Source organism: Micrasema longulum, unplaced genomic scaffold, assembly GCF_059751315.1.
Source record: "Micrasema longulum isolate JH-2025_06_02 unplaced genomic scaffold, ASM5975131v1 h1tg000259l, whole genome shotgun sequence".
Lineage (NCBI taxonomy): Eukaryota > Metazoa > Arthropoda > Insecta > Trichoptera > Brachycentridae > Micrasema > Micrasema longulum.
In genome coordinates this window covers 72352-98464 of record NW_028277463.1, presented here as the reverse complement: position 1 = coordinate 98464, position 26113 = coordinate 72352, and the positions used below count along the sequence as shown (strand labels likewise).

General features: G+C 30.8%; 1 protein-coding gene across 3 annotated transcripts in view; it reads left to right on the top strand.

Moving 5' to 3' along the window:
* Positions 1 to 25738, top strand: part of LOC148283165 (uncharacterized) — a 334091-nt gene extending 308353 nt beyond the window's left edge. For 2 of the 3 annotated variants that reach the window (XM_088223929.1, XM_088223930.1), the window contains one exon: positions 24517 to 25738. In XM_088223929.1, the coding sequence (XP_088080055.1) occupies positions 24517 to 24992 (476 nt within the window). In that variant the 3' untranslated portion in view covers positions 24993 to 25738. The remainder of the gene's footprint in view (positions 1 to 24516) is intronic. The other variant, XM_088223931.1, reaches the window with a different exon arrangement.
* The last annotated feature ends 375 nt before the right edge of the window (positions 25739 to 26113 follow it).

Genomic DNA, 26113 nt, shown 5'->3' with positions numbered 1-26113 from the left:
ATGGTTGAAGAATGTTCTAGATGTTTTAAACAATTTGTTTATCTATGTCTGATTTGAGTGTCATCTGTTTTTCTCGCGAGTATTTTTCCGTTTAAACTAAACAAATGTATGGTTTTTATCTTTAGATGATATTTTTGTTTTCCAGAAAAGTTTTTTAATTTTTTTTTTGTTGTTTTTATTATTAATAAAACATAAAGCGCTAACTTGATCATGCCACTCTGAATGCTTATGAATGATAATACCTAAGTTTTTGACTGAAGTCATGAATGGAATTCCTGTACCATATATTTTGAAAAGCGGAAGTGTGGAAAAAATTCACTTTTGAATACATTTTTTTTACTATCAATAAGTGCAATTTGGGTTTTATTGGATTTATGAGAAGTCCGTGTTTTTTTATCCATGAAAAGATGTGCTCGACTGCAAGTGACATTACTCAATGTTTCAACAATGTCAACGGATTCGAAATGAATATACAATTGCAAATCATCGGCAGATAAATGGTACTTCGTATTACAATCATTTGGTTTTAAGTTAAATAAATCAATTTCAAAATTTAGTTTACTCCTCTGTCACAAAAAATGTTATATATAAATCACGTCAGTTACTTTTATTATTTTTAAACTAACCCGTGTGCATAAATTAAATATTTCCGTGATACTTTAAGGCGCACGCTTTGAAACACAATAGAAACGGCGGGGGCGTGAGAACCCGTATTTTTGTGCTCTAATAGTGTAAGAAAAGGCCGTGTTTTGTTCCCTAGACTCTGATCGATGCCTTTCTGTGACGAATCAGCTGATTTAATCTGCCTTCTTACAAAAGCTTGTCCAATACATCACAATTTCGCTTACGGCGGCGTTTTACTTTGGCTACGCGGGGAGCGCTCGCAAACTTAAGGGTAACAAACTAATTCGTTTTTCAGATTACAGGACACGTTGACAAGTAGAAAGACATGCCGCGTTGCAAAAAGCCCACAAAGATTACTTGAAAATAATACTTTTAAGTAGGTAAATTAAGTAGAAATGCACAATTATTAATTCTGAAATTGGTCGGATTTTCGCTTGCTGATGCAGAGATCTTCTACACCAGTTGGGGATGACAGAAGAAAACGACATTATGCAACGATATGTATTTTATTACATGTTTTTTAAATATTTTATTTTATTTTATTTTACATGGCTAACCACCTTTTTTCAAGGGGGGAATATTGACAATTAAATAGTGTTATTTTTTATCTTTGCCATATAATATTCATGTCCCTGAACAGGAAAATGACGAGGTCCGTTTCCAAATCTGTCTAGCAGAATAATTTTAGCGTACATTAGGCGCATCTCAGGCACATCAAAAGGTTTTAATATTTCTATAAATGGGATTCTTATTACGCCTTTTTGTACTTTAATTATTCGCTTTAAATGTCCATATTTTAGATAGGATTGGCAGAGTACATAGTAAACTTTTTCAATATTACTTTTGTTTCTAATAGACGTAAAGCAATGCCTTAGTTTGATGAGTTTATTAGATATATACTGCCAATACTTTAGATAATTATTATGTACGATGCCCGCCCTGTGGTTGAATGGTCAGCCGGTTTGCCCATAATGCAAGATCTCTTTGATTGATTCCCTACATAATTCGTAAGAAAATTTTATATTTAAGATTGGAGATAATGACTACCATTATTCTGTAATAATTTGTTGATTGAAAATACTGTACTCAATTGTGTGGATGGTAAATGAATAATATTTTAGTGAGGGAATTATAGAAATTTACAAGGCTCACAATCTATCATTGTTGGGTTTAAATTAATATCTACCTAAACTTTATATCATACATTGATTAACAATATTGTTCATTATATGCTACATTATTAAATACCGGTTTTTGACCGTTTTAGTATTAAATTCATGACATTACTTACGTAAATGCTTTTTTTTTAATCTACAGATAAAACTTTGGGCATTCTTTGAGCAAACAACCAATGTAAACAGGAAATTATATTTTGCGGTATCTTGGAGATTATAATGACTAAGCACAAAGCTGTTCCTTAAGCTCTAAGGCTTATTCTATTATTTCTTTTTATTCTTTCTTTCAGTTGTCCAACATTTATTTTGGCAAAGGAATTAAAGAAGAAAAAATATAGGTACAACAATATGATTATTCTCTTTTATTATTACTCTGACTACTACTACTACTACTACCATCACGCCATTTCCCCGTAGGGGTAGGCAGAGAGAATGGACCGCCACACACGTCTATCCTGGCATACAATCCTAGCCTCTTCCGCATTCATACATCTTGTCATACATGCCCTTCGGTTCGGTCTGCTTTTGACATGACCAGACTTAAGATTTTGGTTTATCTGATCATGCCACGTCTTTCTTGGTCGTCCTCGTCTAACGTTGCCGTTCATTTTCGCCTTATGTACTTGTTTTACCATTATTTCGTCGTCCATTCGTTCTACGCGACCAAACCATCTCAGAGACCCTTTCTTAATCTTATCAACTATACTTGTCTCAGATTTACACTCTCGCCTGATTTCATCATTCGTAACCCTGTCATACATTGATTTCCCACACATTCGTGTAAGAGATCGCATTTCAACCGCGTTCACTCGGCTTTCATCCTTCCTCTGCCAGTTCCATGTTTCACTTCCATACATAAGTGTTGGGACTAAAACTCCGTTGTGCACTGCCAGTTTAGCTTCGATTGACATATTTTTATTAGAAATTTTTCTGAGGTTTTTTCAATATATTTATGTAGTATTTTCCACTTCCCGTGTCCAAGCAGAATTAAAAATACATTTCTGCGTGTTAAATAGAACCATCTTCAAAGAGTGTTTTTTCGTCGATTAGCCATTTGTCTGACTTATGGTGTACCAAATGGTTCATTTGTCTACCATGTTGGCGGTCCTGGGCGTTAGACTGATAAAAACGTAATAATGACTTAAACAGTAGACTGATCACCTTACATTAAAAGATGCTCGAAATACGTTGCATTTAGTTTACCAATGCAGTTCCATATGCACCACAAGGTGCAATAAAGAGAATGATATTAAAATCGTGAAAATCTGGTTTAAATATTTAATATATAAAACAACATGATCGTAGAACAACGACGGATGTGCGAAAAATACGACATTGACTTTCTTTTATATTTAATCTTGATAATGTTACATAAAGGCTTATTCCAGGAAACATAATATTTAATAAAATATATAACTTACCAAAGTACCAAAAGATCTCTCTTATCACTCGGGGTAATACAAATACATTGTTTTTTATTGAATATACTAAATTACTTTTTATACTAAAGTCCGAGGAGGAATCAGGGCGCGGACCGGGCGGTTAGAACAAAAAACATTGAGGTCCTATAGTTATTTGATAGTCCATATTTTAAATATTTAAAAAATATATATTCATACCAAAAGCCTATAAATCCAAAATAACAGCCATAAATTGTGTTTCTACTTCGAGAGATACATTTAAAACTGTTTTACAACTTTAAACCGCTCTCCTGAACAATTTACCGAATGTGACTTCAAGCATTTCAGCTTTAAGGTACAAATATTAAAACAGATGAATAACAAATAGAGAAGCTTTTTAACTTCAATAAATATTTTCATGGGTTGCCTAGCACATAGGTTAAATAGTTCAGTCAGATAAATCTCACCTACATCAGTAAAGGTTTCAGTTCTTGAGATTCGCAAAAACCAATAGATAGATGAATTAATGGAATCTGAATGTTCTGATTATAAAACAAAAATTTTAAAAATATACTTAACATCAATATTTGTAAACTATGCCTACTTCAAATTTACACTTCATCATCTTCCAAGATTCCAATGAACCAGTTCTGTTCATGCAAAATAACTTGGCAAACTTACCTGATGCATACCTATTTTTTTAAACGCTTATTTGTTCTTTTTTTGTTTTTGTTTTTGTTATCGTAATTCTTTTGATATTTCCTTGTAATTTAAACGTACAGTCCGGTGCATAAACGAGTTTTGTGTTCTCATTTTCTTGCGAAATGGCAACCTTATTATATATTTTTTTCTGGTTTCATATTCGTGCTAACATTGATTAGAAAAAACCTTAAAGTTAACTAGTTTGAAGAACTTCTGTCAATAATTTTACGAAGAAAGAACATTTACATTGAAATATACCAGTTAACGTACTGTCATAGTTTTTGTTCGTTTTAGCTGTATCTATTTTTTCCCAAAATAACTCTCATCGCCCTATTCTGAAAAATCAATAAAATATCTGGACAATCTCAAAATATTGTTGATAAATTGAAAGATTCACGTGACTATTAATTAATAAAAAAGCTATTCTTCGGGTGCATAGGTTAAGAGTAAGGTTCTAAAAACAATGCATAGAATACCAATGCACTTAGAGACGGTAGCTACGAGACCGCTAGCGCTTTCTTGGGAGCTTGTTAGGTGAGCTTTTATCCTTTAACCGAGTGGAATCAAGTTTGATAAGGTCTTAAGCTCTAGACAGAAGGAGCTAAGTGAAAATGCATTTAAAATATTCGATTTATACGAGTCCAGGAAGTGAGAGATTCCCTGTGAGAAAAAAGAATCTTAAGTGGTTTTAAAAAAAAAAATAAAAATGGGTATTTAAGGAGAATTGAGTTAAGCTTAAATTATAGTTGAACCACCAAGAAGTTTAGTGCTACGGGAAATTGGATATAAAAAATGTTTTTGTACACGCGGTAAAAATTAGAGCATTTATTTATGAATGTATTTACGTATTTATTCAGTATATATTATTTAAAAAGGGTAATACATTTCTTTAATACATATTTAGGTTCAATTGAAATAAAATACAACCAAAGAAAATAAAAGTTAGGAGAAATAATAATAATTACGGCCTCAAGACAAGATTTCGTCTACCTTAGCGATTGTTTAAATCTAGAAAGACTCAGACCCAAAAAGTCCAAACCTTGTCTCGAGTTTACAATGCGACATAATTGGGAGCATAGAATTAAGAATAGTCTAGAAGGAGCGTAGAATCATATTTGAATACACCGGATTGTGTCCAATAATTCCCCACTTAGACACACTTTCGCCGCGCGCATACTTGAAGTCACCGAGTAATATTGCCAGATCGCGAAGAATAAAACCATAACACAAATGTAAGGTGAAAAAACAATTTGTTAATTTTTCTAAAATTTTATTGTTCACTCGGAAACATTGATTGACACAACAGAGTAGATAAGTAAAGGGTCATTTAATAAGAGTAATTGAAATAATGAACTTTGAACATAAAATATAAAACAAATTTTATTTTACATAAAACGGATATTTTTATATCACGTTAAATATTATTTGATGTTTTAAAGATAATGTCGGTCAAATGTCCAAATATCAAATTTTCATTAGTTCTCTCATTAGATGAGCAAAATAGGGTAAAAAAATTTAGTACCCTGGCAACGCCAACGAAATGTTCATTTTGTTTCTTCGACAATCTGACAGATGGAAAAATAATTCAATTTTTGAGTAATGCATTTGTTACATACACATTCATTTGCTAATTACACATGAAATGTGAGTGCATACTGTTTCTTTGAAATGCTATCAGTATTTCTACACTTTAAAATGACACAACACGGCATATTTGAATTCAAATCAGGAGTTGCGTACTGATCGACGTCTACAAAGAAACTAATGTGTCAAAACGTAAACCTACTTATTTATGAGTAGTTTAGTCACCTTCTGTTTCTGGACTATTCTTAATTCTAGGGTCTAGACTATTCAAATTCTTGTTAGTGTTTCATATACAGGAACGTGTTATGAATAAAACGTTGTTTTAATAATTAAATCATGCAATTATCATTCATCAAATAGTTGAATAGACATGCTACTCGTATTAGGAACGATTTGATAATACCCGGGATTTCTTAAACTTCTTTTTTCGAATCCCTTTCTTTTCACGGACTTAAGCTATACAACTTAATCTCTTGTTTGGGAGTTGGAAGGCGATTCGTTTAAACAGAAGAATTACGAACTGGTTGATAAAGAGGGCGAAAAGACGGAAAAATCTTAAAGGTGTTTTATCCTAATGTAAATATACATAATTAAAGTACTTTATTGAAATTACCATCGCGGTTATTCTGTTTAATGTGAATTTAAAATTTTAACCGCAATTTCCGTGGACCATGGTTTATGTGAAGAAAGCGGGTGAAAAATGCAGTTCTGTGAGTAAATTATAACCAGATCCCCAGACAAGTGTTTTCCGCCCGATGGCTGCTCTCAGGTAAAAATCCTGAATAAGTAGCAAATCGAGTAGAGATAAGACCGGTTCTACTTTACTCACAGAATGGGGTCTAGATTTTTTATCGTCCTCTGTAGCTGCAAGACGTGTTATAATCTAGCTCCTCTCCATCATTGAAGTCGATCGTAATAGGGAGGTTCAGTTTTAAGGGAATTTGGATATTAAAAAGGTTTTCTTGCACGCGGTAAGAATTAAAGCATTTAATAGCACGGCGAAGTTTTTCAAAAATGTATAAAAAACTTCATACTTCTTTGAACTACGTCACGAGTTCAATCATTGATAGTGTTGTATTGGATTTCCGGTTTGCGGGAAGCCAATTCACCAATCAGGAAAACTCTTATTTTTTTTTTTTTTTAAAGTTTTATTTTAAAAAAAAATGTTTTTTTACAATAAACATAAGAGGTAAAACAGAGCAATGAAAGACATATTAATAGTAAAAATAGTAAAGAAAAAAATCCCACAAAGGCATGGTGTATAATGTTATGTCAATCACAAGCTATACACATATTTCTTCTTTTGCAGCTTCGATTAGCAAATAACAATCAAAGCTAATTTATATAACAATGGCCAACAGTTCGAACCCAACCGACAGGTAATCCGTCAAAGAAAACTGAATACAACTGACCTGGGCAATCCCGAAGTCCTGGTCTGCATCCAATTCGTCTTCCTGGTCACTTCCTAGGAGATGGATTAACTGTTGACTCTTCTTTTGAATTGAATTTGAATTTTTACACCTTCGCGATTATTTCGAAGAAAGGAGATTACAAACTCAGTGGCGTGCCCAATATGGCGAAATTTGCAACACATATTTTTTTTTGTATTTCCGCCCGTGTGCCGTGACGGAAGACCAGGCGAGCCATCTATAGACGCCCATTAAAACTACGTATTTGATTAACTAATCAAATACGTTGTCCTTTTCGGTTGACTTCATATTTTCTCAACAGATGTCACTGCCGGGACGAATTCGAACCGATGGCCATTACACATGGCCTGTTCGTGGGTATACAAGAAAATGTTAATGAATTTTCGCTCCTATAATAAATAATGGACCGTTTTAATATTTTTGTGTAACATAAGAAAAAAAAAATATATAAAAGATAATATGTTATTTTTTTATAGTTTTTAAAAGGGGAAATAAAAAATATTTAAAAAACACAAGAATATTCCTTATTATGAAAGGGTAACAAAATATATCATAGAAAAAAAGAGTCCATATTTTTAGTTTGAATCCAGAATAGGGCATGTTTTTTAAAAGAAGGAAAATTTTGAAAGTTTTGAATCAATGAAATATTATCAGTAAAAAAATAATCAAAAATTTGGGCCAATGCATACATGTCTCTGTGCGAGCCTCGTTTTACAATTCGGTATTTCTAACACGCGATTTCTTCTTTAAATTTCTTGTAAATAAATTTTGGTTCTTAAATATATATTTTAAACAATATATTTGTCTTAGGTCTAAAAGTTTAGCTTCTTGGAACAATTGGAAAGAGGGAAAAGTGCGATTTTTGTGAAGCATTATTTTTAATATAAATTTTGTTTGTGACTAAGATTAAATAGTTTCCTTGAAATACCTTATAGTAAATCTAGACTCAGGTAAAAACCCTCATTTTTCATAGCACAAAAATTGTTTAATGCATTTATATGGACAGTATGATTAATTATTTGAATATATTTCGATTCAAATTTTTGTTAAAATTATGGATAAAAAAATGAATTTAAATACTTTCTTATTTTAATGAATCGAATAAACTTTCAAGATAATTTTCTCATTTTCAGTGACAAAAAAATGTGTTCTAATATCAGCACTCATTGTTTATCTTATTGTATCTATTGTATTCTTCCAGTAACCTTTATTTCAATCAAAAATAAAATGTATACCCTCACACAGACCATGTCTTTATGGGATTTTTTTGGAGTTAATGTAATAGTTCTTTTTGTATTTGTAAATAATGTATACTATATATTTTCATTTTCTTTTCTTTTAAAAGTCATGTCATACTATATTTATATGCTATAAACTTTTTAATAATTAAAAAAGGAATGGCCCACGGTCAGACACTGAAGTATTTGTGGGCATTTTTTCCTATTTATGTTAAGCTTAATTTTAAGATGTATTTTTCTAAAGTGTATTTTTATAATTATATTTTTATTTAGATAATATATGTATGGAAAAATAAACAAATAAATTTTTTTTTTTAAAAATGTAAAATGCAAAAAAGGAATTTTAAATAAATGAAGAGTTTGTGACGTCGCAGACGGAGAAATTTCAAAATTACAAAACATTAAAAATGATAGCGCTGGTACATAAAAATATTTCAAAACTATTTTTGACTTAGTTTAACAGTCCATTAACAATAGAAAGAAAAAAAATCACTCGTATTTTTAGTTTGTTCAGTATTTTTGAATGTTCAATTAAACTAATACATTATTACGTGTTAGCGCCTGTCGGTAAACCTATTAAACATACATTGTTTGTAACATAAGCACGCACATTGGAATGATTTATTTAAAAAATATATATATTTATTTATTTTACAGAAATAAAGTCTATGATATAATAACATAAAAAATATGCGGATTAAAGACAGACCAGCGAAGTTTCCAAATCAAAATCATACGTATTAAATTGTGGTACAACAAAAGGATGCAATTGGATGAGTGTAAGTTGAGAGGTGTGTTTTCATGTATTTGTGTGAGAGTAAGTGTTCAGTTGTGTGTAAGCGTGAGCATCATTAAATAGCAAATGGGTGCGTATCGCAGCCAGAAAGAATGAGTCTTAATTTACTTTTAAATAAATTAAGGGACATGTTAAATATATCAATAGATTAACATATTAAAACAGAGATGAAGAACATTTTAGAGAAGGTAATATAGAAGTCTAGGCATCTACAGGGCTTATGGCCTGTTATTGGCTGGTTTAAATTGCCACTTTACACTCTGTGTAACATTCACCATTCTGCCTATTCTACATCTACATTCCTTCAATTATTTCATCTGTTGATGTTTGTGAAGTTAAAGAGCTGAAACCTTTATTTATGAGGGTGAGATTCATCTAATTGAATCACCTACATACTAGGTAACGCTTGAAAATTTTTCAATTTTACAATTTCTATACTTCTTCATGGACCAGGTGGATTTATCAACAATATTTTGAGTTTGTCCAAATTTTTGTAGACAGGGACTGGATTCAACTCCCTGGGGAGCTGTTAACATTAACATATAACAGCAGAGATGAAGAACATTTTAGAGAAGGTAATATAGAAGTCTAGGCATCTACAGGGATTATGATCTGTCATTGGCTGGTTTAAGTGGCCACTTTACACACTGTGTAACAGATGAAAAAAAGGATTATAGTTGAAGCAAGAACGATAGAGGAAATGAATGTTTTGCATAGTTAGTGCTACAGGCTGGCAGACGGAATAAATATTTATTTCTTGTCACGCAAAAGAGGGCATTAAAATAATTTATTTTTTTTACGCACACATACGCCAAGTTTATTTATTTTTCTTAAAAGATCGTCCTATATAAAAAGTGACTGATTTTTTCCCATTGATTCTCAATTCGATTTTATGTTGCGTGGAATCTAATAAAAATCAAAAGTTGAAATCGAACCAAATCGCAAATGTAAATTTTGACATTTTTATTATGATAGCCCCCGACGTTTCTTGCTCTCTTCCAATTACATTAGCTACATAAATTTATCTCCAATAATTTACTATTTTAGAATTTTTTCCAGTCCCTGAGGAGCCGTGGATATTGAAAATATATTCAAACGAATAGCGACATTATGTATTTTCGAAAAAAAAATAATTTTACAACACAGCGTTTTCAAGAGTGTGTTTCGCAGTTCTTTTTAATTTGGTGTATATTTATCTTTATATGCATGATTCTTCTATACGCGTGATGTCACTGAACTTCTCCTAAACGGCTTAACCGATTTACGTGCGGTTTTCAGCAAAATGTAAATCTTTGTGCTGCGCGTGTTCGCAGATATTAATATTTTTAATCAAATCTGTAAAAAAAAAGTAAGAACCGTAAATCTTTTTTTCATTGGAGGGTTGCATTTGACGAGAATGCATTTACAAAAAGAATGGAAAGATGTTGTTTTTATGTGTTTAAAAAAGTTTGTTTTTGAATGTTTACAAACAAATTCGCTTTTTATGGATCCCAATCGGATTCTTTCCTTACACTCCTTATAATTTCTTCCCATTCATTTCTTTTCACTGGATTTTAGATAACACTAAAATAATATTAACCGACATTAAATACAAATTTGAAAATCGCATTCACTAATAAAGTGCACCCCTGATGGTGAGAAGAGCCGAGTTGGACATTTGCGAAAAGAATTCCATATTTTAAAATTGATTATTTTTTGTTTTGAATTCAATTTAGTCTGAATAATGTCTTTTGAGATGATTTTAATGTGGAAATCTTATGAATTTTTTAAAAATATTTTTAAAATATGATAGATAATCTTATAAAAACGATTGAACTAAAAAAAAAACTACAAAGTGTATGAAACTGAAAAATAAATATGGAAAAAATCTCCCAGAAGTTATAATCTGATAGAAAGAAAGTAGAATAATAGTGATGGGCTCGTGGGTAATTACCTTCCGCGCCGTCATTCTCTAACGGACATTCATTGTGATCGGATGTGATGCTACGCAGAAAAATGCCGTCGTGTGTTATGAAAAATTCTTTGATTGCACTGCACCCGTGGAAAACAAAACAGATAAATAAATTTTTTTTTTCGTAAATACAATCCAATTTACGAAATATGTTTATACTTGGGTGTTAACATAATGTCCATTTTTTTTCAAATGAAGATCACAAGAGGTCACAAAAAAATAATATCAACTCAGTCAACAATGTATTCTCCTTCGTTATTTTGCAACAGATTAGTTTATAGTTTAAAGAATCTTCACCGTACACTGCGCAAATATCGCGAGCAGCTGTGGTAGTTTTATTCCCTCGATTAAACGCGAACAGAAGATGGTTTCGAAAATGTTCGAAAATGCCACTTGACATTCCGCTTTGAAGGCTTAAAAAAACAATTTAAATCAAAAATTTATTTTATTTGATTTAAATAATTAGCAGAACTGGCAAATTACATTTAAATTTTACTTTTAAAAAATTTTTTTTTAAGATATCCTAGTTTCATTATTTTTGCCTTTTATTAAGACTGAAATCGACTGTAGCTCAAAAACTAGAGCTTCTACAAAAAAAAACTGAAGTAATTTTTTAATCAGCACGTCAATAATATTCAAAATCAGTTTTTTTTTATTAAATTTTGTCGGGCTGTGTAATTATTCTTAATAAGTCCAAGTTATTTAAGTTGGTGGTCGAACCCTCCAGGTGAAGTTAATTAAAATATCCCAAAGTATTACATAGAAACTCACTTTAAATAGAGTTTTAGGATTGAGCATACCGCAAAATATAAAGCGAAACCGTTTTTACAGACAAGTGAATTTATTTACGCCAGGATTAATGGCGGGTCAACCGTTTTAATGGAATGAAAAATGGCAGCAAAGAAAGTTTAATCGAGTTGAGTGAACGCAGATTAATTCTGGTGATGTAACCTTCCATGTCCTCGTAGTTTCCGGCTCTCTGTGGTTTAACTGTTTTAACGAAACGGAACAGAACAAAACAAAATACGTTAAAATAAACAATACTATGATCAAACAACTCAAGATATAAACAAATCTAATGGCAACATTTTTTTACTTTCAACTCTGCCGTTGAAATCCACATTTCAAGTACTATTCTACAGTATTGTGTTTATGTAGCTAGTGAATGACATCTCAATAAATTGTAAATACCTTAACATATTACAACAGAGATGAAGAACATTTAAGAGAAGGTAATATAGAAGTCTAGGCATCTACAGGGCTTATGACCTGTCTATGGCTGGTTTAAGTGGCCACTTTACACACTGTGTAACATTCACCATTCTGCCTATATTTGAACATCTATATTCCTTCAATTCTTTCATCTGTTGATGTTTGTGAAGTTAAAGAGCTGAAACCTTTATTTATGCTGATACATTTATTTATGTTAATATAAACAGCTCCCCGGGGAGTTGAATCCAGTTCTTGTCTACAAAAATTTGGACAAACTCAATATATTTTTGTAAATACCTATTTCACAGAGCCATCGGAAAATTATTGAAAAAGGTGAACTTAATTATACAAAATACCGGATAACTGCAAATAGACTGATGAGTTTTAGGATATTTAAAATAAAGTACCTTAATGTTAACTAACAAAACACTTTTATATGAAAATATACATAATTGTATAACTTGAAGGCGGATGGAATAGGAAGAATAATGTAAAAATATACAGAATTGTAAAAATATTTTATACACAATATTTTGAGTTTGTACATTTTTTTTGTAGACAAGGACTGGATTTAACTCCCTGGGGAGCTGTTAACATTAACATATGACAGCAGAGATGAAGAACATTTTAGAGAAGGTAATATAGAAGTCTAGGCATCTTCAGGGCTTATGACCTGTTAATGGCTGGTTTAAGTAGCCACTATACACACTGTGTAACATTCACCATTCTGCCCATATTTTAACATCTATATTCCTTCAATTCATTCATCTGTTGATGTTTGTGAAGTAAAAGAGCTGAAACTTTTATTTATGCGGGTGAGATTTATCAAATTGAATTATTTCACCTACATACTAGGCAACGCCTGAAAATGTTATTATGTAGGTGAAATAATTCAATTAGATAAATCTCACCCCCATAAATAAAGGTTTCAGCTCTTTTACTTCGCAAACATCAACAGATGAAAGAATTGAAGGAATATAGATGTTTAAATATAGGCAGAATGGTGAATGTTACACACTGTGTAAAGTGGCTACTTAAACCAGCTATTGACAAGTCATAAGCCCTGTAGATGCCCAGACTTATATATTACCTTCTCTTAAATGTTCTTCATCTCGGTTGTAAAATGTTTATATTTTATATATATTTAATAAAAATGTATGATGAGATGCCTGAAAGTTAAATTTTATAGCCTTTTTCAATAAAATACACACATTATAACAATATTTACATTATAAAAAGAAAACAAAGTGTAAAAACATATTTTGTCTAGATAAATTATTAAATAATAGTTGGTTTGCTCAGACATTAGCTTTAATTAAGAATCAAATTAAAGAGTACAGACATAATACTGTAAACATATAAAATAATGAATATATATTATTTTGTTTTTGATACTTTGAAAAGTTAAAAATATTATTAAGAAGATGGAAAAGAAAAAACTCATCAAAACCAGATAAAATGGTTTAAAAACTATTTTAGGAAAGTAGAAAAAAATAATACGATTAAAATAAAAGAATAGCCATTTACTTGAATATATTTTTAACGTAGGAAAAAATATATATAAATATAAATAATGTGTGCTCATAAATGTAATCAAAACATGATAAAAAATAAAACAAAGTAAGTAAATCGAAAATTTCAATTCATATCTACAGGAAAAATGAAAATAAAAAAATTAAAAGTACCTAGTAAAATTAATATCTAAAAAATGTACATAAAATAAGAAAGAAATAAAAGAAAATGTTAACATAAGAAAATAACAAAAATGTATTCAATGAAATACAAAAATACTAAGTTGAAGAATGTTTTACAAAAACAATAAATCAGCATAGGAACGTTCTGTCTACTTACCACTTTTGTAATAAAAACATAATTTAATTTTTACTATGACATGTTTATTAATTATAAAATAAAATAATAAAATAAATTTGGATATTATATCATATGTTAATTTATTATAAATATTAGTTAAATACTAGCATATAATTCAAATTAACTCAAGGAATACATAACAATTAAATATTTCAGTTCTAAAATAAAATGTTCTCATGAGAAATCAAACCACCGAATTTTAAATCGGATTATTTTTTTTTAAATTTCACTGACGTTTAAATAGAGATTCCATTTATTTTGGAATATTGCGCATGGCACAGTAACCCAGAAAAACTTAATATATTTTTCATTCATGTACCAAAACATCATCGTCTATACATGTTTATTTTCTTCGTTTCGTGTTGAAGTTTTTTTTTACAAATTATTTGGATTGTATCAAACTGTTAGTTTAACTTATTTTGAACAAGCATTTTTACTTGTTTTTGTAAAACAAATTTGAGTTGGGCATTCTTTAATGTTCAACAATGACGTCGTTGGAAAATCAACACTAAAATGCAATATTCCAACCTAGGTGGCACATCATTAATGAGCCTTCTAAATGCAAGCCTCCTAGTTTAATTTACTCCTTTACTCTATCAAATATTATGATGCATAATATTGCACGATGAAATCAATGTTTGAGTATACCAAATTTGCTATGTAAATTGGATCTGGGCGATAGCCAATATTTGATAGAAACAGATCATACAATTATTGATACCGATATTAAATTTAGTATTTGATGCTTTAAAATGGTTCAATAAATCAAATGTGAAATTATTTTACTAGAATTATTTTAGAAATATTTTATTAGAATTTGTAATAATTACAAATTATTATTAAATCTCCTGCATACCGTAGGGGAATCGAACTATAGAGGACGATCCCGCGCTAAAGTACCTTCAAATTTAAATGAAACTAGATATGAACAACGCACAATTTATGGCAATTTGAAACGAGCCGCTGAGTATCGTAATAAATAGTGATATTGATGCAAAAAAGAAGAATCGCTTATATTTCAAATCAATCACTATTTAATAAAGTCTATCACTATAAACTGTTATAGATTGGCCAATGGAGGGGTTGTTATGGCTCTGGTTATTCGAATCAGAATTGTTCTCCCGGCTTACTGACAAACTAATGAACTAACATATCGCTGTCAGAATAGGGAAAATTAAATTAAAGGTGACAGACAAATTGACTATTTGTACTGAGGGGTATTGACGGCGATAGGGGGATTGAAAGTGGTAAATGTAAATTCTTAATAACGCGAAACATATAAAAATAATGAAAAAAGAATTAACCGTTCATTTAATCTTAAAATTTGTGTTTGCAATGTGCGGATCTGAATAGAGGCCACAAGATCTCAAAACGGATTTGGGTAAATGGGTAGAGCTTTCAATTTAACGAAGTGAATTATTTTTTTCAAATCGCTACGGCACGGCGTCGTAGAAGCTCGTTTGAGTTTGATTTTGGGTTCGTATTTTGGTAGACCAGGCAACACTGACTGAATTTTGTACTCAAAAAAGAACACAATTAACTAAAAAGAAACTTTTTAAATGGCATGTCAACTTTTTACGCCGCTACAGCTTACCATTGGTGTGAAGGTTAAAATTTAACAAAGGAAAATTTAAAAATGAAAATAGCATCGTTAATCTAGAAATAAAAAAAGTGAGTTAAATACAGGAGTGAGGCGTATGCTCAAATTATGGCTAATGAAAAAAAGTATTTTGAAGTCATGATAGTTTTTAATCTTTATTAATGTAACATAATAATGGTATCATATGTTATGTTTTTTAAATAAAATTAAGATTAATGTAGGTTAAATATGAAAAATCAAAGCAACATATAAAAACATGCGGACGAGTTATATGCTTACAATTCAGCGGGACTTTCATTTTAAGACTTTTGTGTAAATATTTTTGAAAAAAATAATTTAAAAATAGAAAGAGCCCAAGGCGGCGAGTCTAAATTTCAAGTAGCTAAAACTTACCCACCGTTCGGGAAGAAATCATGTGACGGACAAACAGACGCGTGTATTTTCTGTTTTGAAAGCCAGCTTTTGTTGGACTATCCATTGTGTTTCGGCATATTTTTTTTTACTTACAGAATATATTATGTATCCAAGGCCGTATTTAATCAATAATGAAAATTTTCTTTCGTCGAAAAGGTTCCGCGCTTATCTTTAAAGGTATTTTTCCATTATCCTTTATGCCCACATCCTTCGAGAGAATTCTAAATACAAGATCTTTTGCTTGCGTATCTTGAATATGGGTATTATTTACAGTTAATGGACTTATCTGAAACTCCTTTTGTAGTTAATCATGAATAAATTTATTTAGTTTGCTTGTTTTTTTTTAAATTTTATTTTAACCCTTAGAATTCGGGTCCCAAATATATTTAAAGCTGCCGGTGCGGTGTGGACCGCAACTATAGCCGTTTTCAATATAATATCCACTCGCTCACTGTACCTATGTATGTATTTATATTCAGCACAATAAATAATCGTTATAATTAAAAACCCCTTTCTTTTTAAACGTAAGACTTTTCAATAAAATAACCACAAAGTAAGTGCTTCAAATATTAACTTTATGTTAGTCTTTTGGAATTGATTTGAACCCTATCATGACGAATGTTTTTTTTTAGAATTTCACGCTGAAATTTAAATGAATGGTCGTTACTTAAGTTACAAAATTAACTTTTTTTTTTAAATTTCAAAATTTTGTTTCCCCACCCCCTGGGAGCCTCTGTAATAAAACAACTCTTTACATTTCAAAGAGCTATAAATAACTCACTATTAAATTATCTCGGCCTCGTGGTGTAGTGGTCAGTGCGTTTGTTCACCATGCAAGAGGTCTCGGGTTTGATTCCCGACATAGTTGACAGGAAAACATTTATCAAAACAGGTGTTTTCCCACCAGAATATTTCATAGTCTTTGGACTGGCACCTGAAGCGTAAGACTCATCATCTTACCTTCATGTAACAAAAAATAATAATGATACGATGCGATTCGTGTACCAATGCAGTACCCTATGCACTATTAGGTGTGAAAAGAGAATGATGATGATGATGATGATCTATCGAATACTTTTTTAAATTCTAAAACAGTATTTTTTGTTTATGTTTTTACAAAAAAGAGTTAGTAAATTTTATAGACGTTGTAAAATCTAAGACTTTCTGAAGAAAAAAAACAAATAAAGTACTACAGGTTTTATGGTTTACTCACTGTTTTTGCATTTCGTAAAAAAAAATCACCTTTTTTTCAACACTGAGATTTCAACTCTGCTTATGTCGTCACACACGAATGAATTTGATGAATGAAGTTTTCTTTACTATTTTTTTATTTGTTAATAGACTATTAAACTAAGCCAAAAATTTTTTTTCTAAATATATCGTATTATCAGCGCTATGACTTTTTAAAGTTTTGTATTTCTGAAATAACTCCGCATGTGACGTCAGGGGTTCCTCTCTGTCAGTTTTTCCGATTGGTTCGTTTACGGTAAGCAAACTGAATATCCTTCATAGCTCTTATATCATTGGTTGGTTCATATGAACCATTAAGTCGCTTTTATTGAAATGTCTTTTTATTTATTTTTTCATACATTTTTAAGAAACTTTGCCGTACAATTTAATGCTTTAATTTTTACCGCGACTAAGAAAACATTTTTTGTATCCGATTTCCCGTAAGGCTGAAGTTCTTCATTCAAAGCGGCTAAATTTGAACGTATACTTGAAACAATACATGCATTGAAACTAGATATAACTAATAACTGCGTGATTGTTGTCACACCACGGCTGGTATTCCAAGCGCTCTCGCGGCCGTATTATCTCGTGTATTTTGTTGGTTAATATACGAGAAAAACTGTTTTTTCGTGCCGCAAAAGTGGTTTAGAATAGCACCCCTGGACTCAATATCGAAGCTTTAATGACAGAATGCATTAAGTGCCGCTTTTTGTATTTCAAATATTTTTTAATAAAGGTGCAAGATGTTAATTTCAAATTTTGTCCTGAGCCTAGAATAAAAATTGAACGGACATAGTAATGAAAAAGCAGCAAATTTTGAAAAAATGAGATATTGATGTTCACCTTTTAAAAAATAGTATCGATCACAAAAATGGAATTCCTCAAGTTGCAGAAAACACCCACAGCACTAGAAAAATTCTTACGGCACTTTAAAAATCATTGATACTGGCCATACACATTAAAAAAAAAATATATAGTCTTTATTCAATAAAATATACACATGATTACAATATTAATACATTATAAAGAAAACAAAGTATTTAGATATATTTTGTCCCGATAAACTATTCAATAATAGTTTGTCATCGGGTGCTTAGACATTAGTTTTAATTAATAAACAAATAAGAAGAGTACAGACATAATACTGTATACGTATAAAATAATAAACAAAAAAAATAGTTTAAAGAAATACATTTTTTTTTTTAAGTAAGAAAATAGAGTAAAATAATACAATTAAAATTAAAGAATAGTAATTTACTTGAATAAATTTTAAATAGAAGAAAAAATAAAATAAATAAATAAACACATATATAAATAGTCTGTGCTCATAAACGCAATTAAAACAAGATAAAAAAATAAATTAAACAAAGTAAATCGAGAATTTCAATTCATATCTACAGAAAAAAAATAACAATAAAAAGAAAATTAAAAGTAAATAATACAATTAAGATCTAAAAAAAATTAATGAGAGAAGAAAGAAATAAAAGAAAAGGTTAACCTAAGATAATATCAAAAATAATTTTAAAAAAAAACGTTTTACATAAATAATAAATCAAAATAGGAATGTTCCGTCTACTAACCACTTACGTAATAAAAACATAATTTTATTTTTATTATGACATGTTTTCATGTCAAGTGGCAACAAATTAAATATCTCTGGAACAATATAATCCAACGTACGTTGTCCATATTTACTTTTAAATTTTGGTACAACTAGGCCATCAACATAATAAGATTATTGTTTGTAAAGTCAAAAAAAACTAACGTATTGATTGTTTATCATTTGTCAAAGTTTGCAAAAACAGCTAAAAATCAATACAACTTTCGGTCAAAGAGGATTGGCCTACTACTCGGTTAAAGTGTACAATCTACTTCCATTGTCCATAAGACAATTAGTGAGTACTCTCAATTTAATATAGCTATTAAGAAATTTAGTGGAGGTGAAAAAGTTAGTGGAGGTGGGTTGCGCACGGATCGATGAGTGGATCAAGCCAAATAGATAAAAAAGTGTTTCCTGATTATTTTGTCTGCAAGTTTATATGAATTTATTATGTTTTTTATTAATATTTTAGTTTATTTTGTTAATTATGATTACAATGATAATTGAATAATTAGATTAACTACGTTTTTATTTTCTTATTATGTTAAATAACTAATTTAAGGCATGTTTCGTTGTACTTATTGTAAAATGTTTCCCTCGGCACGGGACACCTAGTGAGAGAACATTATTATGTATAAAAAAAATAGTACAAAATTGTAATAGTATAAATGAATAAAAAAGAACATTCCAACTGTTGTGTAGATTTGATTTTTCACATATGTACTATTAGATAATATAGAGTTTTACTTTTCTATTGCTGGCTGCTTTCTGCATAATTACGTTCAATTACTCTTTCAAAGCTTTAGAAAAAAAAATAGAAAATTGCGGGAGAAATAATGGGTTGAAAGAATAAGAAAGCTTTAAGTGCGATTATCTCAGAACTTGTTTTATGACTCAATGCAGTCTGTCAGTAAAGCTTCGATATGATGTACAGAATGCGAACGCTTTTTTTAGTTACATACGGAACTTTCGTAATTAATGGATCAATGGGAAATGAACTTGAGATTATGAGATGATAGTGATAATCAAACGCGTTAATAGGAAACGCGGTGTGAATTTTATTCTTACAAACGTATTCCCTTATTTTCTTCCTGGATTATGGCAGTATGGCCTTTTTTTACACCGTATAGATATTTACCATTAGCGTGTCTATCACAAAGAATTAAGAATAGTCTCTTAATTCTATGATCTATCGTTTTGATATTTTTTCAATTGTTTCTTACGGGAGCTAGGACCATCCAAAAACCCAGAAAAGCGCTAAATTTTATTTGCCGTTTTCTTTCGTACGGAATTATATATTTATTTATTTGACACTTTATATACATATACAATATATATACATATAAGGGTGGGCATATTGCCTTAAGGGAATTACATCCTACCTAGCCAAACCGTTCAGTTTGAGAAAATTATAAATACATGGACATGCATATTGAATCGTACAATTTTATACAAAAATTAAAAACAAAGACTAATTAAAGAATTAAAAATTAACACTATACAACGAAGAGAGGAAAAGGGATGGAAAAGAAAGAATACAGGAAAAATTTTAATATTTTGATAGTGACATTTCAATCTTGACCTAAATGTAAATAAAGAAGGGGCGTCTCTAACTTCAGAGGGGAGATTATTCCACAATCGAGCGGCTACTACTGTGAAAGAGGAGGCAAGAAAATAAGAGCGATGACAGGGTATTAAAAGGGTTCTCTCGTTACTAGAACGAATAGATAGTCCGTGTTTTGAAAGAGGTTGGATGAGCTCTCTCAGATAAAACAGGCGAAGTGGGATTATTTAAAATATAAAGAAGTGATAGAATGTGAATGTTTCTTCCATGCCTGATGGTGCGTGCGATACTCGGTTATGTGGTCAAATTCGAATTTGATAAATAATTTTAAAAAACGGAAAAGGCGCCAACACCGAAAATTTCATTTTAATAATCTTTCTAAAAAAAAAACAAAATCGGTTCAGTTTTAGGGGGCGGAAAGCTAACAACGCAACCTCAATTTTAGCTAGGCATAATCAGTCTGACGCGCAGTTGTCGTTTTCACACAATATTGAGCGAGAGGGTGACAGAAAAACAATGTTCTAATACCTATTCATCAAACTTCTCTGACACAGCGAATCCCTTTAACTGCAAAATCGCAATGCGGACACCTAACTTTCTACCTTAGTGTAATTTACTTCAAAATGAAATGTTCATTTACCGTCAGAAAGTACGTGAAAAATTCCTGGAAGCATTTCTCGGACATTTAAAAGTTTTTTAAATTTACTCCTACAATTTTGCTTCGAGCTTGTTGCCAGTTTAAAGTAGTTAAGAGTTATGGGTCCCTTATTTTTATTTTTAAATATTACCAAGGGGTTTCCTGAAAGCTCAGTACTCTCGGATAAGAACCGTTAGTTCAGAATTTTTTATTTCACTCGTGTTGCGCACTGTTGCACTTCCCACTTAGCGAAATGTTTCTACGTGCTTAGAAAATATTTTCTTTTTAAACTAACTGCTTTGATGCTGAAATATAGTATGAAATAATTGTGACAGGAAAATATCATTTTTAAACTTGAACACAGTATCAACAGTGTGTGATTTTTTAAAATATAATGATGTGTTTTTTAAAAAATCTCTTATTTTTATTCGTAGGCAGCTTTTGCTGGTGCGCCTATATCTCGTCTACTGCTTATCGTCTGCCTTCTTTTTTTCATTTAAAAACGCATCCAAACGGTCTTTGATTACTGAAATGGAATAGACAATTAGGCTTCAAGAACAAACCTGTCTCTGGTTTGTATTGGAAGAGCGGTGCGTCAGCTGAACATTATCACATTGGAAATCTACATCTTTCACATTAGTGAGAATTTGTTTGAGACGCAAATTCTTGCTTTTGGAGAGTATTATACCTTAGTAATAACTAATCATTGCTCAAAGGTTCTTGGTCAGATATATTGCACTAATATAACGGCTTAAATGTGTTATTTTATTTGTAATGTCATTTTGGTACAATAAATCCTTTAAATTTTACTATTTATTCAGTCTGAAACCTGTAGGGGAAAGGTGTACATAACGATACAGGGGGGGAGGATAAAATTACATAGTAGCTATAGCTCCTAAATCAAACTCTCGGTCATATTTGAATTCGCGTTTAATCGAGTATTGATATGACACACTTTCCAATATTAAGTAAACTTACGGCAACGGCCGCGGCCCTAGAAAGGAAATGTAGATAATTCAAATTTTTTTAAAGCAGTCAATTTTTGTATTTAAATTTATTTCAACAGAGAAGGAAAACATTTTTGAGAAGGGAATATGGAAGTCTGGGCATTTACAGGGCTTATGACCTGTCATTGGCTGGTTTAAGTGGCCACTTTACACACTGTGTAACATTCACCATTCTGCCGATGTTTGAACATCCACATTTCCTCAACTCTTCCATCTGTTGACTTTTGTGAAGTAAAGGAGCTGAAACCTTTATTATGTGGGTGAGATTCATCCCGCTGAACCAAATCACCTACTAGGCAAAACTTTACTTCAGTTCTATTTTGAAATATTGAACAATAATTTACACACTGTGTAACATTCACCGTTCTTCCCATTTTCGAACATCCACATTTCCTCAACTCTTCCATTAGTTGACTTTTGTGAAGTAAAGTAAATTATAAATCCAAATTATTATTTTTATGATCTATGTCATTTTGTACACCCTCCTCCTATTTCCAATTGCTGTTTTTTTTTTTTACTTTTATAAAATAAAAGATTTTTTTGCTTTTTTAATTTTACTATCTACATATGTATGTTATGTGGAATAAATGCATGTATAAAAATATAGAACTATCAATATTCTGTATATAAATAAATAATTGGTGATCCTTGTCTATCGTGAAAAACAAAAGTGATAGGTATATCGTTTCATTTGTAAAAACGATCCAATTTATGGTATACGTAGATTAATGTTTATATTTTATATCAGGTGTTAACATATAAGTTTTGTCCGTATTTTTTCAAAATGAGTACCAAAAGTAAAACAAAGTAGTAAAAGTTATGCGTCATTCGAAGGAAAAATTTCTGCTCCACAAGGTGTTTTGCTTATACGTTACATTTGTGATTTAATTTGATTACAAGCCTTCAAAATGAATTGTCAAGAAGATGAAAGTGAGCATTATCGACACTCCTGTTTATGTTCAATCGAGGGGATAAAGGTGTCAAAGCTGCATAGTGAAAATACTATGAATTATTGGCTAATTAGTTGCAAAATATTGAATGAGAATGCATTATTGACTAATTTGTTGTAAAATAATGAAGGAAAATATATTATTGACTAATTTCTTGTAAAATAATGAGGAAGAATACATTATTGACTAATTCGTTGTTAAATAATGAAGCAGAATATACTTTTGACTAATTTGTTGTAAAATAATGAAGGAGAATACATTATTGACTAATTTGTTGTAAAATAATGAAGGAGAATACATTATTGACTAGTTTGTTGAATTTTTTCCTTGTGTCCTCTTGTTCCTCATTTGGTGAAAAACGGACACAACTTACCCAATAAATAATAATGTGTACCTTTATATCAACCGTAGTGGTACAATTAGATGGGGCGAGTTTACGTTCCCTTGATTTATTATTTACGCTCTTTTGGCAGGCAGAAGGCCGTATTAATAATTAACGTTTGCCTTGTTCTTCTGTGGAACCAGACGGGTGACATAACTAAGGATATGTTCTGTAACAATTCGGAATCCTTGTATAGAGAGCCGTACATAAATTAATTCCGGGAAGACCTTAAGTTAATTAACAGAATAAATATCATATATTTATACTTACATCAACCGAAGAAGAAAAATGAACTTTGACGACAGCAATGTAAGAAAGTGGAGCTAAGAAAAGATAAAGAAATTGGTGCGATTTTATTAGGGTTTGATATTGTGCTCGCTTGAAATCCTTTATACAAATAATGCTTATAACTCTTTAAGCACGCAAGAAGATGCTTTATTTAAACTTTCGGTCAATGTCAGTTAAACAAATGAGATTTTAGCTCCATACTACGATTTCCTCAAAAATGATGACGCTTAACTCATGCCCAACGTATTGACGTATTAAACGCCCTATAGAGTAAAATATTTTTAGAAGTAGTGACACGAAGACGTACCCATATTTACTCAATTTGTTTATTTGAACCAGGGCTGCATTTAAGTTATTTCCATTTAGAAAATGTTTTTAAAAATGCTTTAAATTTTTTTTTTGTAAATTTATGTATCATTTATCGTCCATACTAGATATTATAAAATTTTTATTTTTATCTACGACCTACCAATATTATTAATTTGTATCTGAAATTAAAGCCTTTTAATAAATCCATGGTATAAAAAATCATTTTAAAATAAAACCAATTACAGATTTCACATTCGTATTTATTATGGATACAGGAGTAGGGGAAATATTGAATAGTATGAAAAAAAACTTTTTAAATTAATTAAAAATACATAAAAGGAAGAAGGCGTGGTATATTTTTATCCCTATTCACCTTTTCTCTTATTCTGTTTCTCTCTCCATTTATATTTTTAAATAAAATTTCACAACCAAAAATTTATTAGATACAGGTAGTAGATATAGTAGAAGATAAAATTGAAATGCCTTTAACGAACCCGATAAAACTACAGTTTTTACAGATTTTTATTGATAACAAAACTTAATTGTTTCAGATCTGGGGCTAGCCTTTGATGACGACACTCCTCATCACTCTCCACCGAGAAAAAGTTCCAGACATCATATACATAGTCATCATCATCACAAACACCACAATCCAGACATCCAGAACCTAGCGGAAGACTTACAAGAGACAACTAAATACCAGACAAGCTACGACATATTTCTCAAGACCCTATCCGAGATGTCCGACCATAGAGCAAAAGTAAAACCAAGCTGGGATTTCACCATAGACGAAGGGAGAGAAAGATGGCCGACCTTCGAAGAAATTGAACTTCTTGCAGGTGTATCCGGGTGGAGAAAAGAACGGTGGAAGGGGGATATTAGGGAACATGCCACAACAGAGAAACCGAAAAGCACAAGAACTACAAAGTTCACTTATAGAAGAGTCCAAGGTGCTTTAAATGGCAGTAAACGGAACGCCATCATTGCCGTGTCCGCCATTGCGCCTGACGTGAGACCGAAGAAATGAACATAGTCTATGAATTTTCATGGCGCGTACTTTTAAATTACCTGCGTCAAATGGAACGTTTCAAATGAGTTTGTAATTATTGTGTGTTTGTGATAGAATTATCTAATAAAGTAATTAAAATCAGTATTCTATATAACTTATTGTAAAGTAAAAATGGACGTCCAACTAAGAAACGGTTGCTTCTTTACAGAATGGCGGGCGTTCCGGCAAAACATTTCAACAGATTTTCTTAGTTTTATGTATATCAACTAAATACGTTACAAAATATTTATTCAGATTTATTTAAATGCAAAAGCGTCATTTTGTAAAAACCTATAACATAGTATACCTTTCACATAGCATATAAAGTACAATAACATAAGTTCATTTAAGGTTTATTTGGTTTGAATTAGGTAATGAACAATATTTTAACAATTAAACTACGTTTCCAAAGGTTCAAGCATTAAATTAAGAATAGTCCAGAAGGAGTGTAGAATCATATTTGAATACATCAGACTGTGTCCAATAATCCCACCACTATGGCCTACTTTCGCCACGCGCATTCGTGATGTCGCCACGTTATGTTGCTAGATGAGAAAAAAAAATCATAACACAAATGTAAGGTAAAAAAAATCAATCTCTTAATTTCTCTAAAATTTTATTGCACGCAGAAACATTGATTGACACAACAGAGTAGATAAATAAAGAGTCATTTAATAAAAGTAATTGAATTTATGAACTTTGAACTTAAAATATAAAAAAAAAAATATTTTACATAAAACGGACATTTTTATATCATGTTAAATAATATTTGATGTTTTAAAGATAATGTCTTTCAAATGTCTCCCACGGCGTTGTTTAATCCGAGGTCTAATTTTCATTAGTTCTTGCATTAAATGAGCAAAGTAGGGTAAAAAAATTTACTACCCTAGCAAGTCTAACGAAATTTCCATTTTGTTTCTTCGACAATCTGACGGATGAAAAAAATATTCAATTTTCAAGTAATGCATTTGCTACTTACACATTCATTTGCTAATTACACATGAAATGTGTTACCATCCTGTTTTTTTATGATCATAGCTGTATTTCTACACTTTAAAAGGACACAACAAGACATAGTTGAATTCAAATCGGGAGTTGCG